Source organism: Cygnus atratus, chromosome 2, assembly GCF_013377495.2.
Source record: "Cygnus atratus isolate AKBS03 ecotype Queensland, Australia chromosome 2, CAtr_DNAZoo_HiC_assembly, whole genome shotgun sequence".
Lineage (NCBI taxonomy): Eukaryota > Metazoa > Chordata > Aves > Anseriformes > Anatidae > Cygnus > Cygnus atratus.
This window is the reverse complement of record NC_066363.1, coordinates 105,238,280-105,255,468: the sequence shown is the minus strand read 5'-3', so window position 1 is coordinate 105,255,468 and position 17,189 is coordinate 105,238,280. Positions and strand designations below refer to the sequence as shown.

At 41.5% G+C, this 17,189-nt stretch overlaps 2 protein-coding genes across 6 annotated transcripts in view; both read right to left on the bottom strand.

Annotated features, from left to right (window-relative positions):
- The window catches only part of MPPE1 (metallophosphoesterase 1), a 31,448-nt gene extending 14,290 nt beyond the window's left edge, over nucleotides 1-17,158 (bottom strand). For 4 of the 5 annotated variants that reach the window (XM_050708483.1, XM_050708484.1, XM_035565379.2 and 1 more), the window contains exon 1: nucleotides 17,046-17,158. The gene's annotated coding sequence lies outside the window, so the exon portion shown is untranslated. Of the gene's footprint in view, nucleotides 1-783; nucleotides 913-17,045 lie in introns of those variants that run through there. The other variant, XM_050708482.1, reaches the window with a different exon arrangement.
- Nucleotides 587-16,648, bottom strand: LOC118257419 (centrosomal protein of 290 kDa-like). Its single transcript, XM_050708772.1, has 9 exons — nucleotides 16,635-16,648; nucleotides 12,415-12,450; nucleotides 8,599-8,644; nucleotides 7,231-7,370; nucleotides 6,536-6,616; nucleotides 4,943-5,033; nucleotides 3,869-4,055; nucleotides 2,855-2,952; nucleotides 587-934 (listed from the first exon to the last, which is right to left on the bottom strand). The coding sequence occupies exons 1-9, from the start codon at nucleotides 16,646-16,648 to the stop codon at nucleotides 806-808; spliced, it is 822 nt and encodes a 273-aa protein (XP_050564729.1). The 3' UTR covers nucleotides 587-805.
- Nucleotides 17,159-17,189: the final 31 nt, after the last annotated feature.

Sequence of the window (17,189 nt, the reverse complement as noted above, 5' to 3'; positions counted from 1 at the left end):
CTTTTGAAACCCACACTTGCAACCAGATTTCTCTTATCATTTCAAGTTTTCTCAACATCTTCCTCCGAAGCCACGTGACATTTCTACCTTCTCAGCTGCAACTCTCAGCATTCGTTTCCTTTCAGCACTCCAAATACCAGAGTACTCCTCACTCCCAGATCAAATAAGAGCTTCTGATGAGTTATTGTTTTGATACTGCAAGACAAGCCTGACCATCTTTCTGAATACATTATTTTCAATTCTAAATCCTAAATCCTTCCTTCAACCACAAATGTTAACTCCTTGTCATAATTTTAAAAAAAAGAGTCTCCAAGTGGGGTTTTAGTAGTCTTTCTTTTAAGATATCCCTTTGTAATAATTTGATGATAGAACTATTTTATGTCTGCATTAGCATATCCTTAGGGCTGAAATTTGAAAAATAATAGAAGAATACTTTTTTTCTTAATGGTTTACAGAAAAGGATAAATTTGGAAATTCTTGAAATTGAAATACAAAAATTTTATCATTTCCCATAAACACCCACAACCACTCCTGCAATTAATGTATTTTATGAGTGTGAAAAAGAGAGTGAGTTTAGAAAACTTAGTTGAAGTTATACAGACCACAGTTTATTTTTAAACTATATAAACAAAATCAAATACATAAGATAAAAAAAAAAATCAGAATAGGTTGCTACATTTAGATCATATTATTGAACTCATAGCATTATCAAAACGTGGTACTACATGAACCGTGTTAGGTTTCAATGTTGCAGTAAGTATGAAAAACATGTAGAAAACCTACTTGCCATCAGACTAATTAGTAGTTACAAATGTGCTGTAAAAGGAAGTCCATACATAACAGTTATTTGTTTCAAGCACTTTTCATACTGGTTGTTCAGTTTGACAGATTCCTGTACTGCGTGCTTTAGATCTTCTATCTCTTCAAAAAAATCCTAGGAAAAAAAATCACTTTAGTTTCTTTCAAAGACATTGTCAATAAGAGCTGGTCAGCATTTCAGTTGTTTCCAAGTCCAAAGACACTTGATGTTTTTATTCGTGTATGGCCAAGTTATGCAAACACAGCACAAAACAGTCAATTATAGCCATACGTAACAATTTAAAACTTTGCACTGAAAAGGCAATGCAAATACAATTTAAATTACTTTAGAGCCCGAAATATATATCAATAATTGAAAAGATGCAAGAGAAGGGAAAAAAAATCTTGATTTATCAGAAGGCTACAAAATAGCAGTCCAAAATGACACGGGGAATAACGTCACAAATTCATCTCTGCAAAAATATAGTAGAAGCTAGAAACACAAGAACAGAGCCCAGGAATAGTGTAAACTCAAAAGACATCTGAAAAAAGGCAGTGAAGAACTTAGAGAGGTTTCCATGAGAGCCGAAGTAAGACAAGACCAAATGAGACAAAAAGTAACACTTCACCATACATGTAAAAGCCAGCCATTAGCAGATAACACACCATTAACTCTGAAGAAATGAATGCTGCAAGACTATAAAAAAGGGAAAATAAATAAGAAGAGATACGATGAGACTAAACTATGAACAATAATGTTAGCATTTGAACAAGACAATACCAGAGCATAAGAGGGGAAAAAAAGATACCAAAAGAATACCTTCTTTCTCTAAATTTGGTATCTTTTTTATATATATATTTGGTATCTTTTATATATATATTTTAGACCTTGAATTTCTTTATAAGTTAGTTGGATCAGTTTAGAACCTTAAGTACAGCTACACTGTGTTAATGAATTCTACTTCAGATCTATAATTTATGATTGCACTATGCTAAAAAGTTTGATATTCTTATTCAAACGGATAAGAATTATGATGCAATATGATAGAGTATAAAACAGACAATGCTATCCAATGGATTCAACTAGTTCAGATAAAAGCAATTTACAAGAAAGCAGGGAATGAAAAAGAGCAATATGTAAGGCTACGTAGAATGTAGACAGTCCAGTAAGAAACCCATGTAAATTAATCCCATTGAATGTCAGCCTACATGGTTCACTTCTTCAGATTGATCCTTTTGTAATTATATTATCTCAATTCATAACTTAACAAGTATTTCTATCTGTACCTAGTTTAATTAGAAGATAAGCTTTACAGAAATAAACTTCAATTATTATAAGTACTGATGGTCTATAGCTTAGACAAGACTATTTTCTGTTCAGCTTCCCCAGCTCAAGTCTATTGAGTAAAATTCAGATGCTTTGTAAGCAAAGTCAGAAGCTGTTGGCCAACACAAGGACAGTAAACAGAATATAATCACCCAAAACTAGATAGGATCTCTTCATCTTCTCACATAATTTCAAGAATTATTAACTTTTCACCCCTTGTCCTTCTACACCTGTAGGGACCATCTACCATGAAAACTTCACGGCCCTCCCAAAACTTCTGCCACAGAAATAATTTTGATATGTTTAAGTTCACAAGAAAATAGTTCTCTTCTCACTGACAGCAAGAAGCAACAGAAATAATTTGCAAAAGTATTTTCACTGTCTGTGCAAATGTTTTTGGAAAGGAATTAGGACATATACCAGCAGTTTCATTTTTAATCTCATAACAGAAGACAAATAATCTCTTGTGAAAGAAACCAAAGTGTCCAAATATCAATAAATAAATAAATAAATAAAAGCATCTACAAGAAAATCCAGCAGTTTGAAGTAAAATAAAAAAATGGTATTATTCCTTATTATTCCTCTTCCTTAGCCATGCAGTATTTGATTTTTTAATGTATTTTGCTTGATAACAGCATATGTTCAGCCTAAAGAGAAGTTTCAGATGAGACCGAAAAGTTAGTTTTTCAAAAAATCACCTGTTCTTAAACTTGTCCTAAAACAAATTACCTTGTCTAATCCAGCTAATTCATTTTTTAGTGTTCTCCTTTCTGTAGACAACTTTTCATTTTCTTTCTTCAGCTTTTTAATCTCCTTCAGCAACAGCTCTATATTCAAATAACAAAATATAGACTTCAACCATTACAGTCAACCTCCCCCTCACATGAATCATATTACAGCTAAAGAGCTGCCTACGTTTTGTGATATTAGAAAATTATGGTTCAGCTTTTTAAAGTACCTTTTTCACAAAGTGATTTATTCTTAAGAATCGGCCCGGCACATTCCCAGCTACTATGAAAGGTGACAGGATCTGCAAATTGGATATTTCTGCACATATTCTTAGAATGTGGGTTATCTTCCTTTAAAAGTTGCAAAACACGCATCACAGCTTGATTACCTTTTTCTGACTTATGAGAGGGTCGCATCAGCCAACGCTGACAGCTGGCTTCCTGAAAATTCTACCTACATTATACGATCTCCTCAGGTTTTGGGGGTTTTGGTTTTGTTTTGTTTGTTTGTTTTTTCAATGCTTTGAAGTGGATCAGGCTTGCACCTTAACTTGTGGATTTTGTGATGCGAGGAAGACATGCTCAAACCAATATTGCATAGATTTATCCCATGTTCTAAGGCTAAAAACATTTTATCTTCTGGATCATTTTCTGAAAACCAAATAATGGAGTCACTAAGTTTTGTACATGTAGAACTTAATAGAATAAATAATAAACACTACTCATTACAGCCATGCCCTCCCACCCATGATTATACTGACATACCAATTCCAGAAAGGGGGAAGAAAAACAGCAAATATTTATTTTTAATCACTAAACCAAATGCAGAATTGGATCCACAGATACATTAAAAGGGCATCTCATAACCAATGCAGGTTTTTCAAAAATGAAAAACATTTTGGATTTTGCACACTGAAGTAGAAGAAACAACCTGGAGCATGTCTTTGGATCAGAAGTGAAACGCATCCCCCCTGGTGGGCATACTGGAACAGCACAGAATTACCCGGACCATTACCTAAATACTTCGTGCAACAGGATTCCTTCTTTTTAGATACGTCTTTGCAAGACGTTACTTCCTTCTCTGGAGTTTGACTTCTTTTTCTAGAAACAGCACCAGTTTTCCAAGAAACCTTTTTACGTTCCAATTGCTCAATTCTTTGCCTCTGTTCCTGAAGATTATGCTCTAGCTCATGAATTTTAATCTGTCAAGAAACCAATTTTTTTTTAAATGCATAGAACAAACAGAGTTCAACTGAGTACAACTGGAAACACATCCCGAATGCAAACCTACATTCATCCAGAAGTGTCTGAAAGTAAAAAAAAAGAGGATACAGCAAATGAAGTTTTGCATACAAGAGAAGTGTTTTAAAAGAGATCTGTTACTGAGTGCTCACACACAAGAAAGGAGAAATGTACACAAAGATACTAACCCTTTCTCACAATAGTGTCCTTTATGGCAGCAACTGCCATCTTCTAAGAAAAAGTAGATATAATCCAGCCATAACAAAAATTCATCTACAAACAAATACAAATGAAGCACATATTCACAAACTCCTAGAGGGAAATTAACTATAGTGGTCAGCTGTGATGCTTGATCAATACCTAAGGAGGCAAAGTCTACTTGAGGCGGCTTCTTGGACCACTCCTAGCCACACAACCCCGCCTTTGCTCCAGTGATGCTATTCTCATTGTACAGCAAGCCAATGGATCTTGCTACCTAACAGGAAAAGATTTGCCTTTTTTGGTTAGATTGCTGCTGGATTCCTGAAATAAATCAGCTCACAAGACATACAGAAAAATACCAGGACTGGTGCAACAGAGAGAAAATGTCTATACAGTTGGTAGGAGGGGTAGGCAGATGAGTAAGGAAAAAAGCAAGGAAAGAGACCAAGTTACAGAAATACCTGAGTTCACTCTCAAAGTGAGCATACAGATTATTCTCTATTATTTCGACCACACGAGAAACAGGAGGAACAAAAATGAGTATGAAAAAGAAAAACACGGTCCATTTTGCAAACCTAAGAATTATTTTTCATTTTGCTGAAAAGCTTATGTTTATTTGATAACTCCTCCTACAAATTCTACTTACAGTGAGATTTGCAATTGCTTCACTTTGTTCCTGGTTTGTTTTGATTTCTTTAACAAAACGCTTCTGTAGGTTATTATACATCTGTAGTAGACTAAAACAGAAGAAATGCATAAATTGCAATAAAATACGAAAGCCAACAAAACCTGTGTCCTTTATCACAAAAGTATTCTAGATGTCCCAAAGAAATCATTTGGACTGCATTTTGCTGTAGAGACTTGTAATGGCAATATTGTTACGAATGAAGTGTGACCAGCAACACAGGAAGAGTAAGCACTGCAAGAAACTGCAAGGCAAGAGGCAAAAGAATGGTCTGTATCGGCGGCAAAGAACTGCTTTCACTCAGGCTGAGGACCTTGTTCTTCTCTCCAACCCACGTAGCCACCCTCAGCACAAACCACTTGTTGAGGGAAGACCCATGCACTAGTAGCAGGAGGGTGGCAGCAAGTTTGCAGACATCTGTCACGTATGTCAGTTCTCCCAGTTAGGAGTATAAAAGACCACTTCTAAAGGATATAAAAAAGATTGCTCAAGCTAGTTTCTTGGCACCCATCACGAACTCAAAAGACGACAGGAACTCAAAAGGCAGCATCCCCACCTCTCCGTTCTACTCCTAATCCTGGCTAGATCACTTGAACACACCTATCTCACTGCTTCTGAGCAAGAGTGAATGAAACCTATGACACAATGAGTGCAAATGGGCAAAAATCAATGTAAAACCTATGTATATTTTAGGTTTACGTAAGTTCTATCGGCAGATTTGAAAGATTAATATTACTTTTCCCTTTGATATCATCCTGCATCAAGTGCTGCTGCACTAATTTCCCACAGTATTTCATAGCACTCAATGTACATTCATTGTAGCAATCAAGCAGTAGGGGCTGCTTCTATCTATGGAAGATCCACAGCCCAGAACCCATTTCAGTAAATGGGCAAAAGCCTTCGAAAGAATGCAGCAGCCTGTTATGTACATTTTATGTAGCAGGCCTAATTGCTAAAATGTTTCAATATATATTTTCTTAAAACAAAAGTCTATCTTTTGCATCAAAAAAGCAGTTCCTGAAGTTTATATTTAGCATTAGTTGGCAAACCAATAGTGTCTCAATTCTAAAGTCAATTAAGACTGAAATATAGCACCACTTGTGTGGCTTATTTTGAAAACAGTATTAGCCTATAGATTTTTGTATACATATAAAATCGAGCTATATAAAATGAGCTATGGAAGCTCCCACAGAAGAGAAAAGGAAACTATATAACTTAGATTATTAAAAATCTACCCAAAAAGTCATGTATGCAGTCTATGCATGTATACATAAAACACATACATACATGAAAGATCTTACAATTTTTCTCAATGAAAGATTTGTCAAAGAAATCCATTTTGTTCGTTGTTCAGTGCTATTTTCAAGTTTAATTTAAGATTTAGTATTTTCTTTAAAAATGTAAATAAAATAATTTTCTAATCTGTTTCAAAGGGAAAAATCAGCTTCCAGGGAAGTTAACAAGAAGACTGTTGACTCAACCATGAGCAACATATTCTATCCTACAAAGAATAATACATTTAATTCTGTGAAGAAACAATTTCCAAGAACTCACCTGACACTTTCACCCTCTAGATTAAGATCCTTGCTGTATCCACCTTTATGCCATAAGTGTGTTTCTGTTTGAACCTGAACACTTAATCAAAATAAACACGACTTAATAAAATTAGATTTTACAAATTTAATTGGATCACACAGAGCAACTGAAAAAGGCTAAATTACTTTTCAGTTTGATTTTACAATAGGGATTTCCAGGCAGGATCATGAACACACCAAATTTTAACTTGAAAAATTTTGTAAGAATTTTTATGTAAATCCTGGCAGGACACTTTTCAGAACAGTAGATCTACAGTTTTTCAGGTACTCGGGGTCACAGCTTCCAAATATTTTAAGCAGTACCAATGCACTTTAACTCTCTTATCACTCACTGTTCATTGGCAAAATACACTAGAACTCTTTAGTTAGACACGGAGAGCACGATGGCTAAGCAGTGCTATTACTTACTGATATTAAAACTGTTTGTTTTACTACAACAAGGGCAATTTTGCCCAAGTTGCCCCAGGCATCCTTCACTCCTTTACCTGCCTCCAGCATTCTCCCTCCCCCCCATTCTATTCATAGACAGCCGCCCAAAGCGTGCAGAACAGATAAGGCCCAGTGCATCTGAGGAATAACAACATACAAGTCTTGAAATCCTGCACTTCTTTTGACGAAAAAAAAGGAAATACCAATTTGACAATTAATTCTTACTCCCTGTTCGTGACATAGTCACGCATTAACTGCTGCAGACGCAGTTTTTCTTGAATCTGAGCCAAATTATTTTCCAGCTCCTTATTTTTCGTTTGCAGCTTTTTCAGCTTCTTGAGTAACCGTTCGTTTTCATCACTGAGCTGAAAGGCAAGAGAGTCAGAAAAGAAAAATTAAGCAACGTTTTCGGATCACGTGTTAATGGAATTGATAACGGTTCTGATTAAAAGTCTCTCTTGCGAGTTTTGCTACGTTGACCATGAGCTATATAAATATATAAGCAAAATAGCAGAAAAGTAATTGGCTTCAAACTTTATACTGAACTTAAATACGGCTCCTTGAAGGTGTATATTAAAGGCTTCTCACCTGTCTGTTCTTTAGTGAATAAGGCAAAATGGGTTTGTATTTTAAAATAAATTGCAAGGGAATGCAACGCAAGCTTTCAGCGACACACTTCTAAGCAATATCTGCAACTAAGCTCACGTTTATCTTCATTTTAGCGTCACTGAAGCTGAAAGACTGCTCCATAGTGTCATGAGGAGAACTGCTGCACGCACACTTGCTGAACCTAGCCCGGCAGCTCCACCCCCGACCCAAACACCGCCAGCAGCAGCGCCCAAACCCGGCTGCCCCTGAGCCACAGCCCCGTCACCAGCCGATGCTCAGGCAGCAGGGGCCGAGCACCGAGAGCCCCTCAACGCCAGACCAGCCCCCGAAGCTACCGGCAGCGCCTTCCGAGGGCGAGCAGGCAGCGAGGCGGGGCCCACTCACTTGCAGGCACCGGTGGGCCGACGGCAGCGCCATGGCCGGGCCGCTTCGCCCCGCGGGGAGGCCCCGACGGTCGCCACGGCAACGGCGGGCACGGCCCGGAGGCGGCCGCGGCTCCCGGGGCCGTGGTATTACTGATATTAGCTGCTTTCTTGTCCTTTATTTCTTCGTGCGTGTGTGTATTTTTCACGGGGTGTTCATGTAGCAGCAATCCCAGAGCACCTGGGAGGAAATGGCGTGCCCAGGCGCTGGCAGCTGCCAGGCCTCACTGTCCCTGAGGATTTCTTCATGCTTTCCCTAACTCCAGGAACAGCCGAACCACTCTTGCTAATTTTTGGGGCCCCAACAAACCACCTTGTCCCCAAGTAGCCTGGCAACAAGACTGCTACTCTGATCAGCTACTAGCATTGACGAACTAGCAATTGAAGCTTAGTACTGTAAAAGCTACGAAGTCTTTTTATTGAGGAAAAAAAGCTGGATGTAAACGTCTACAGTAGCAGTACAAAGACAAAAAAGCAGTGCCATGGTGCTGCAGAAAAAGGCAAACCCCATTTTCTGATGGAGCAGCAACATCCCGAGAGGTGATCACTCAGCTCCACTCACTTTTATCCAGCACAAAGCAGATCTCGGGTAAGGTCCTGAGAGGATTCTAGAAAACAGGAATAAAAGTGACATGAGGCAGAAAATACAGTGTATCAGGACGGGTTGAAGTAACTGTTTAGTCAAGAAAACAGACTGCCACGAATCATTGTAACTCTCTTTTCAATCTTTGGTTATTGCAATGGATGGTAGTAATAGTTCCTTATATCCTCTACAGGAAGGATGAGCAGAAATAAAGTTGCTTTCAAACAGAGATTATTTCAGTTGGATGACAGGGAAAAATTCCTTAATATGAAGGCAGAAGAATAGGTGTAGTTCTCTCTCCTTCGCTACAGGTTTTCACAAACGGACCAGGGAAGCCACATAGCAGGCATGACTTGGGATGCAGGTGTAACTAATACGCACAGTGTACTGGCGTACAAGTAGACAGAGACTACTTTAAAGCCTCTTTTAGCCCCACATTTCAATGATTCTGTTACTAACTTTAAACAGTAAGCTTAGAAGAAGAGAATATCCATCTATAATCCTGATATTTTGCAGAACTGTTTTTAAAATGACTATTTCAAATATAACGACAAAGGGAAGCCACAGAATAAGGCAGCGTGGTGAAGAATGATTAGCACAGTGGTCCCCAGTGCATCCAACATACAGTACCTCATAGTGTGAGTACAATAACTATTTTTTCCTCAACATTGGGAACGTCAGGGGTAGTTACAATTCACAGTCATAATACTATAGAAGGCAAGGCCACTTGAATATGGTTATTTTATAAAGAATATGCAAGCATTGTTATGACTTATATTCTGATACCCAAGTGTTTGGGATATTTTTAACACTACTGGTGGAGCACTAAAAGAAGAGGAGGAAGCACACACAGATTAAGTCGGGGCTTCCACAGAAACAAGAGCAGGCATGGAAGGGGCAGCACTGGGCAGAACTCAGACAGCATCCTAGGTAGGTCAGAAGTAGCAAAGAAAATGGGCCCACAGTATGTCTTGGGTCATTTTCAGATGTGAAATCTGCTGACCCTTTTTTTTGAGCCTTCCACAAACACAGTAAATAGGAGCAGACAACAATGCAGCGGCTATGCACACTTTTTAAGATCCAAATACTTTCAGAACTTGAAAATGTTACCAGCAGAACACCTCTATTCTATGGACTGGAAAACGATGTGCAGAAAAGTAGAGAAATGAGTGAAGAGAGTTAAAAGGAAACTAGAATTCTTGATTTCTGACTTAGAAACTGAGCTACACAGCCTCCCTCTGTCCTGGTTTTCCATAGCTGGTATGGGAATCGAAGATAGGCGGAAGACGACAACAACAGCCAGGTTTCTGAACTATGCAGCTACACCTGCAAGGAGTCTGTGTAAGATTCAAATTTTAATCAAACAAACACTGATTTAAATGACAAACAAACAAACAAACAAATAAATCCAAAACTATTTGTATCTTCAAACTCTTGGAAAAAGCTACAGCTGAAGCTCTTGTAGGCTTTATCATGCACACTATGAGCAAACACTTTCAAAAGAGATCATTGATTCTGGGCGGCTCCACTTCAAAGCAAGCATCCATTCTTCCAAATTAAAGATACTCAATAGATCTGCGAAAACGGCCCAAGGCTAGGTAACACCAGACATCAGATGTCAAAGCATTCAAAATCAAAAGATAATGTTAGCCTGCGTGTATATACAAACTACAGTTTATACAAACAATAAATGGATTTTCTGTACTTAATTAGGAAAGAATATTTTCCAGAGATTAGCAATACGCAATTTTTTAAAAACTTGTCTGTAAATGTATGAAATGCCATTAAAATACTTACTTTTCATTGTAAATAATTACAGCAGAAGCATTTCCCTACACTGTTACTCAAGCAATTTGTTGAACACTCTTTTTTCCTTGCATTTCTGTTTCTAACTCAGCTTGGTATGAACTGAGACACATTTCATGCTGGCACACACGAATGACAATGTCATTGATTACAGTGGTGTTGAGCCTGCTACTTATTGCCAAGCGGCAGGAATGTGACCCATAGCATTTTTTCAGATACATGTGCACCAAAATCATTGATTTAATTTGTCAGAAAATCTCTGAGCACAGGATTACTTGATGCAACCCCATCATAACTCCAAGCATAGCCTTTTTTCCACACAGATTAAAGGACAGCGTATGTCATTTTGACCCTCACAAGACTAGCCTCGTGAGATTTTCCAGGAATTAAATTCTCCTGTGAAAATCTACATGCCTTCGTAAAAACACACAGAAATTTCATCTGCCTCAAATTAATCCCACTTTTATCCACCAGCTGTATCAACGATGACTCCTGAGTCCCTTTCAGTTTGGAAGACGGCAACACTCATGCATTCTTTCTATCTATATATTGGGTTTACGTGGCAAGGTTTTGGTAGCATGGGGCTGCAGGGGTGGCCTCTGTGCGCAGAGCCCAGCAGCTGCCCCATGTCAGATCAGAGCCAGCTCCAGCCAGCTCCAAAAGGGACCTGCTGCTGGCCAGAGCTGAGCCAGGGAGCGACGCTGGTTGGGCCTCTGGGAGAGCTGATTTAGAAAAGGGAAAAAGCCTGCTGTGCAACAGCAGCTGGGAGAGAGGAGAGAGAAGCAGCCCTGCAGACCCCAAGGTCAGCGCAGCAGGAGGGCAGGAGGTGCTCCAGGCACAGCAGCAGTTCCCCTACGGCCTGTGGAGAGGCCCCTGGTGGAGCAGGCTGTCCCGTGGGAGGGACCCCACGTGGAGCAGGGGCAGAGAGCGACCCTAAAGGAGCAGCGGAGATGAAGTGCTAGGGAATGACCACAGCCCCCATTCCCCATTCCCCTGGGCTGCTCAGGGGAAGGAGGAAGGAAAGGGTAGATGGGGGGGAGGTGTTTTTAGTTTGCTTTTAGTTTCTCAGTGTTCTGGTCTGGTAGTGATAGGCAATAAATTACATTAATCTCCCTACGCTGAGGCTGTTTTGCCCACGATAGTAATCGGTGAGTGATCTCCCTGTCCTTACCTCAACCCTTGAGCCCTTTCCATTGTATTTTCTCCCTTTTCCTTTGAGGAGGGGGAGTGAGAGAGCAGCTATGGTGGAGTTCAGCTGCCCAGCGGGGTAAAACCACCACTACTCATTAGGCTCCTTGGCATGTCAGCACTGCCAATCTCACAGAGAAACCCCCGTTGAAACATCATGGAACAATCTCACATGTGGGCCAACATGGGGGTAGGAAAGGCCTCCATCTTGTTTTGAGCTTGGATCTGAAAGCAATAACCCAGCTTTCGTTCAGGAACCTTCCCTCAAACAGGAAGAAGCAGTCTGGCTTTCCTGAGCCACGGCACAACCACAGATGAGAGCTAAATAATATAAAGTTCAGAATTCAGTTCCGAAGTTGAATAATATTTCCTGCATATCAAGAGAAAAATCAAAAACAAAACAAAACAAAAAAAAACATGATTGGATTTGCAGAATTAGAAACAACGAACCTTTTCTCATAATACATAAGAATAAGAGGACATCAATTTAGCCTTAAAGTTGAAAAAGCCAAAGGGAGGTAACAGTTTTTATACAAAATTAGGCTACAGAGATCCCTGCCACAGCATACTGACAAGTTCTGTATCATGGTCAGTGATAGAAAAAACAGGTTCTAAAACTAGTTTTTTTCAGCTTTGTGTTTGTTAGTACTTTCAGCAAGAAATGTTCAAAAAATTATACAGGCTTGCATGTGGCAGAGACTGTCTGCCACTTCTCTCCTCAAGGCCAGGAGAAAAGACCCACACCTTATTCTACACCCAGAGATATCGAGGAAAAACAGTAACAGCTCAAGACCATATTACCTTGTCCCCAGATCTCCCTCTGGAGAGGAAAACCACCTTTCAAGGGAGAATCAAAGGCAATCACACCCCAGGAAAGCTATCTCAGCTGTCCTTCCTGGAAGGGAAAATTTCCCGGAGTGACTGAACCAGTTTGAAAACACTAAAGGAGGCCACTTCACCATTATCTGTCAGATCTTGAAGCCAAAATCTTGATTTCCACGCTAACGAGCTCCCAGAACAGACTTGAAGGTCACATTCTGCTGGGGAATTTTTGTTAATTTGTGGCAGGAGGGAGAACGTGCACTCCCCAAGCAGTGATCTCGGGGCCTCCTGCACGTAGAGAAGAAAGGCAGTCAGGATGTGACTCTGAATGACAGAAAGGAAACACAGGAAACAACTAACGCACCACAGAGAACAGTGCAGAACAGAGTCACTAATGAGCGGACCAGAGTCACTAATGAGCATTATGAGAAACAGTGGCAGCGTTGGAAATTCCTAATTGTTTCTGATGGAGCAGAACCGGCATCTGCACAGTTCTTCGGGGGAATTCGGCAAGAAATGAGAACGTCTCCTTACAAACTACCTTCCCTTCTTGTGCTCCTAAAAGACAAAACAAAAAGCTGGGCCAAGCATCCTCTTTATCAGCTATAAAATCTTAATCACTGCAACACGGCCACTACATTAAACTACTACAGTACCGTAGCACTTTGCACAAACAAGAGGTTTGTCGTCATCAGGTTACCTCTTACAGGCAGACTGTCAGCCTCAAACTTCATTCTTCATGGGATACTGAGAAAAGCTCCAGGGAAAAGGGCTAGAAACAGTAAACAACAATTTTATGTGACTAATCCAATATAATCCTATGCTGTGTAAAAAGACCATCTGTATGGAATCACACTGAAGTGCTTTAATAACAGTGCAGCAAGCCACTGGCTGTCATGCTGAGGAAATGCTCTTTCACACCATCAGGCTAATAATTCCAAAAGATTACTTCCTTTCCCCCCCCCCTCTGTTTTTATTAAAGCTGTTAGTCACTTGCTCTCCCATTTAATTTCCTATTAAGAGATCATCCATCAAGCCCGTGAAGTGACAGCTGCATGTGTCTGAAGACATCTGTGGCTTCCACAGCGATGGCTGGCTAGCTAGAGGAGGTCACTCTCTCTTTCTGTAAAAACTACAACAAATTTTATTGCATCACCGCAGCGTGCAATTACTGTCAAAGAAGAGAATGGCGAACTGTTGGCTGAGGCCTAATTAAACCAATTTCAGTTGCAGCAGCTTCCCTTCCGAGTGACCCTGCTTTTGGTAGTGCAGACCGAGCTGGCTGTGGAACAGGCTGGATCTCCGGGTGGCGCAGACAGCGGCCGCACCGAGAAATACCGTGCAACAGTCTAGAAATGGAAACGAAAGAGAATACCACACGGTATACCAGCTAGGTAACACGCAAGTCAATAAGGGCTTCACAGCCTGTGAGAAAAGGAAATCCAAGTTTATGCTCTGCACTCCGTTTCGTAACACGTTTTCCCCTCTGCTGAGCATTCTCGGTCTCGGGGAAGGAAATCCGACCTCTGCAAGAACCAGGTCAAGGCTCGGAAGAATTCAGACCAACGGAGCACCCGAGGAGCACCAGTATTTCTAGTTCATCTAGGATGAGTCTATAGCAAGTCGACGAGATGAAACGCATGGCCTGTGTGTGTGTGTAGATTATGAAAGGCATGTGAGGGGAACTGGCTAGCACTTAGGGTTATGAAAGATCGGAGGTTACGAAAGACCTTGGCAGCTATGAAAGGTGAGCCAAGAGCCTGATCCAGCAGGCAGAGAGCAACTGCGGCGTACCCTGAACCACACGGATGTTCAACAGCACCTGGCAGCTCACAGCAGCAAGCTCATGCTGCCCTGCAGGTCTAGACTAAGGAAGGTTTGAAAAAACTTCAGAACAGTAGTCATAAAGCAGTCATCACTGAATAGGAGAAGGATGAAGTATTGCCATCTCTTCACAGGACTTACAGGCAACTATGTTTTTTGCAAAGTACTTTGAAGGGTCTTAAAATAATAGCTGCAGTCAGTAATTTTCTAAGAAGTGCTCTTCTTGGCTCTTTAGTTCCCTTTTCCAATCTTTTACCACAACTGGAATGAATTTGTAAAATCCAAGGGTTCATTCGGTTGTTATTTTAGCCTTTGAAATTCAGCCTTCTGTGATCCTTTTACTAACATTCTACCACCAGAGGGAAAAGAAAGTTGGGGAAATTTTACAGAGCCAGATGGAGTTGCTGATTTTCCAAATGCCACTCACACATTACTTACAGAGAACTTACTCCTGCTTGGAAAAATATTGAGAGGAGCACTTTCCCCTCTTTGCAACAGTATTTCACTGTGCCAGTGATTTCCTACAACCATCTCCAGTGAGGGTATTTCTGCATCCCACCTACTATATACTGTCATTCACACTGCCCTGTTTGTAAAGCACAAGTTGAAGAGATGTTTCAGATAGCAGCCTAACCACAACAAACTCCAAATGTTGCAGCAGGCCTGAGACACGAGAGAGGAAGCCATCTGCTCTGCATCAGAATAACATCTAGCCAGCTTCTGCTGAAGGTACACGCTGTTTTACCGTTGGCCAAACCAGTAACTAAGAGTTGCTCTTTAAAGGAAAAAGTGAGAAAACACAGATGCTCTACCACGGTCTGAGATGCTTCTTAGAATGCAAAGCCATAGGTAGCTACAGGTTTTCTTTTTTACCAAGTTAAGGCTGTTTTCACTACATCTCACCAGTAAGTATGTTTGTCAATGCCCCAGCACAGAAGCTCTCTTGGGAAGGTCCTGAAGTCACTTCAAGCTGTGCTGAGAACAGCACCAATAAAAGGCACAAATTTCTAAAACCTTGAGGTAGCTGAGCTTAAGGAAGAATCCAGAGCAATTCTATTCCATACTATTCCAAATTATAATATGTTTATAGGGCTATAGCACTTAGTGAACTAATCTTATATAAGGACAAGGCAGATACGAGGTCTGAGGAAACAAGACTTAGAAACAGAATAATAAGCAAAAGGATTGACACGTTTGGTAATGATTCCTTCAAGCAAAAAATCATAATTTCACACCTTAAGTGAGCCTTTAAACTTTTTAAACTTAGGGTATTAGTTAATTTACCTTCTAACAGTTCGTTGCTGGTTTGTTTTTTTCAAAAGGGGGTAGAAAGCATTTTGCTAAGTAGACTGATAGGGTTGCTGTCTTTGCAGCATCCACTGACACACTGCAGCTTAGAAATTTAAAGAATGAAGTTGAATTCCTGCACTACAATCCATGCAGCAAGTTTTGGCATTTATTTTAGAGGGGAAAAAGTCCAATCCATTTATTTTTAAAAAGTTCATTACTTTTAAGAACTGCATATTGCAGGAATGTTATATCCCTCTCATTCTAGTATCATGTGTCATACAAAATGGAAATATAAGACTAAATAAAAGAAAATAGATCTAGACTTGGGGTCTGTTAGCTTAGAGAGAATACCCAAGCCAATTAAACTTAGCCTAGTCCCTAGAAAATTGACAACTCAGTTTTTGTTCATATGAGGGATAGTGTTGTTGTTATGTACTTTTCTTAATGCAAATACAGCCACCACTAAAGTATTTATGTTCTAGCCGGATTAATATAGAAAATGAAAGCTTCGACCACAAAGCAGGTGCTGAACGACAATAACAAATTTCGCACACTCAATGTATTTAATGCCTTCTTCAAAAAGCTAAGCTGACGGTTCCTTTTTGTGTCCGCGCTCCATCCCCAGGCTCTCTTTTGTTCAATTCAACGTTAAGTATGCATCAGAACAAGTCACTTGGAACAGCCTCGCTTTGGCAGACAGGAGTGGAAGTTCCCAGCACTCGCTTGGTACTGTAAATATTACAGACCGGTTGCTCTCTTGTTCTCTAAGGTGGATTTAGAACTGCTCAGCTCCCTGCCACCGGTCCCCTGGTCTTCTGGACTGGAGCACGCTGTGGGTTGGCCGGTGCTTTGTGGAGGAACCAGTTCTCCACTCTCCTCATCTTGGAGGGATCCAAAGCGATGCACGACACAGCCAACTGGAAACTCTAGACAGCGACGGACTTGTTGCCATGCCCGTTAGCTCTCAAATACTAACAAAATGTTGATAAAGAGCTGATCAACTGCCTCCTTGCTCTTCCTGGTGCCACTTCTCGCACCCCAAGCATGCTGGACCTCGACGCGAGCCTTTTCCCCTCAGCACCCACCACACCAGCCCCATTTTGCCCCTGCCCCCAGGCAAGTTTCACCCCTCCCCGATAAGGATCGCGCCCTGTCTCCCTCACACAATAGCCAGCCCGTACAGGCGGCCGAGAGAGCTGCCGAGGGCAGCAAAACGCCGCCGGCGGGCTGGACGCGAGGCACACGCACCCCTCCCGTTTAGCCTAGGGCAGCAAAACCGGGCCGGGGGAGGCTCAGCTCGGGGCCACCGCCGCCGCCGAGCCCGCTCCCAACGCGGCGCGGCTGCCGGCCCAGCCCGGCCCCGCGGCGGCCATGTCAGGCGGGGCGGGACGGGGATGAGGGGGGGGGGGGGGGAGGGAGCCGGGCCGGCGGCCTCCCCGCCGCATCCCGCCCCCCGGGGCACCCCCGGCCCCTCTCCGCCCCCCCCCGGGGCTCACCTAAAATTAGCGGCCAGCCTCCGCAGCCCGCCTTCCCCGGCCAGCCGCCGCTCCCTCCGCCTCGCAGCCGCTCGGCGGGGCGGTGCTGGGGCTCCGAGTGACAGCGGCCGCCCTCCCTCCCTCCCTCCTTCCTTCCCTGCCCTC

Coding starts and splice junctions, on each gene's coding strand:
- LOC118257419 (XM_050708772.1), bottom strand. Junction 7,371..8,598: donor CTGCTTTGTGCTGGATAAAA/GTGAGTGGAGCT, acceptor CTTGCCTTTCAG/CTCAGTGATGAAAACGAACG. Junction 4,056..4,942: donor AAGCAATTGCAAATCTCACT/GTAAGTAGAATT, acceptor GTTTCTTGACAG/ATTAAAATTCATGAGCTAGA.